Here is a 2,141-nt window from a genome sequence, read left to right as displayed (position 1 = left end):
CAGGAAGAGCTCGCTTTGCTCCCGGGAGGCTGGTGGAGTTTACCTCCCCTTCAAGGTTTTCCCTCACTTTCTTTCCCAGAGGACCAGAGGGCTGCAGGCTCCAGAGTTTTAGCGGGATCGCCCTGTGCAGCACCATCACTTCCTTTGGTGTGGGGTTAGAGGTTGCCTGCCTCTTGTCGTCTCTTCTCCGCGGCTCCTTTTCTTTGTCTAACTCGGCCCCCCCAGCATCCTCACCCCCCTTGTACCTAGAATGCTTCTGATCCCTCCCCAGTCCTCCAAGTCTGGGCTCCCCTCCGGCCCCGTCCGGGCTCTGCTCTGGGTCTCGCCCCACTCTGCCCCTCTCCCTCTCCCTCCGGATCATCTCCTCCTTCAGAACCTGCGTGTTGACCTCGCTGAATGAAAACTTGAGGGCTGCCATGTCAAAGAGCAGCCAGAGGACGGAGGCGGCGAAGATCAGCGCCAGCGCTCTCCCACTGCCGCGGAAGAGCTTCCGGAGCTTGCTCATCGCGGGGAAAGTTGGGCGCCTCCGCCGCTAAGGCCCCTGGCCCTCCGCCCGCCCCCGCTCGGGGCCTCTCTCCTTACCTAAGCAGGCGGCGGGCGGCGCGCAGCCCCCGGGCCCGGGCGGACTCCTGCATCTCGCTCCGCCAGGAGAGCCCTCCGCTCCTGCCGCCTGTTGCGCCTTGCTTGCGTGGCATTCAGAGCCAGACATCCAGGACGCGCCGGCTGCGCCCGGGCGATCCAGCCGCAGGAGAGGAGAGGAGAGGAGGAGAATCCCCACGCGGCGCCAGCCCCGGGGCCGAGGAGAGGCGCATGTTGTGCCCCCCACCCCCCCGCCGCCTTCACTCGGCGGCTCGTCGCTCCCTTCTACACGCGGCCGCCTGGAAAGGGAGGTGTGGGGCGGGGAGGCGGCGGATCAGCTGGAGAACTCGCTCTCTTCTCCCCTCACCCGCCTCCCGGCTGCCCGATCTTATTCCTTCTGTGTAACCCAACACCTCCTCGTGGAGGAACACAATTCCGGGCCGGCCAGCTCCTGCACCTTCCCACGGTCGTTGGGTTCTTCGCAGGACTTTTACGAGAGTCGTGTCCGGAAGAAGGAAAACTCTTATCTGCTTTGTCCGGCGGAAGATTTCGCGATGGGATAAGAAGAAAATGAAACGACGGGCCACGTGGCACCTGAAAAACGCAACACTTGTCTCAATGGGAGCTTTTTGTGAGTCAGGTCTTACCTCGTCACCCCCGAACAGCTGACTGAAGCTAATATGGAAATAAATGGGTCTGGGTAAAAGTCGGATCTAAATGGATCCTCGTGAATTCATATGATTTTTACACTGAAACGAAACGAAACCACCATCATACCTCAAATCCCACCTCTCGCGCCGCTCGGCCATCAAGCACGAGCGGTCATTCTGGCTCCCCCAGGTCTTGTTAGGGGCTCTTTAAAAAGTTATGGCTGCCTGCGATGGCAGCAGCGCTAATGGCACCGGCAACGGCGGCGGAGGGAAGGGGCGTGAAATGTTCCCCCGCCTCTCTGAGCCCCGGGGGGGTGGCCTTGGAGTCCTGCGGGCAAATTCCACGCTAGAGGTCATTCTGGCTCCTCCGGGACTTGTTAGGGGCTCTTTAAAAAGTTATGGCTGCCCGGGACAGCAGCAGCGCTAATGGCAGCAGCAAGGGGGGGTAGGGGTGTGAAATGTTCCCTGCCTCTCTGAGCCCCGGGGTTGTGGCCTTGGAATCCTACGGGCAGTGTGATGGCTGCTTGGCCATCACAAGCGAGAGGCCATTCTGGCTCCCCCAGGTCTTGTTAGGGGCTCTTTAAAAAGTTATGGCAGCAGCGCTAATGGCAGTGGCAGCGGGGGAGGGGCATGAAATGTTCCCCTCTCTCTGAGCCCCGGGGTTGTGGCCTTAGAGTCCTATGGGCAAATTCCACCTCTGGCGTGTGATGGCCGCTCGGCCATCACACTCGAGAGGTCATTCTGGCTCCCCCAGGTCTTGTTAGGGGTTCTTTAAAAAGTTATGGCTGCCGGCAGCAGCACTAATGGCAGCAGCAACAGCAGGGGGAGGGGCGCGAAATGTTCCCCCGCCTCTCTGAGCCCCGGGGTGGTGGCCTTGGAGTCCTGCGGGCAAATTCCACCTCTGGCGTGTGA

The 2,141-nt window shown here is 61.0% G+C and overlaps 1 protein-coding gene across 1 annotated transcript in view; it reads right to left on the bottom strand.

The window, feature by feature from the left end:
- The window catches only part of GALNT5 (polypeptide N-acetylgalactosaminyltransferase 5), a 53,340-nt gene extending 52,835 nt beyond the window's left edge, over window positions 1–505 (bottom strand). The window contains exon 1 of the mRNA XM_015411529.1: window positions 44–505. Within this exon, the coding sequence (XP_015267015.1) occupies window positions 44–505 (462 nt within the window). The remainder of the gene's footprint in view (window positions 1–43) is intronic.
- Between the last annotated feature and the right edge of the window lie 1,636 nt (window positions 506–2,141).

This window comes from Gekko japonicus, unplaced genomic scaffold (assembly GCF_001447785.1).
Source record: "Gekko japonicus isolate JY-2015 unplaced genomic scaffold, Gekko_japonicus_V1.1 scaffold6, whole genome shotgun sequence".
Lineage (NCBI taxonomy): Eukaryota > Metazoa > Chordata > Lepidosauria > Squamata > Gekkonidae > Gekko > Gekko japonicus.
This window is presented reverse-complemented; position numbering and strand designations above follow the sequence as displayed.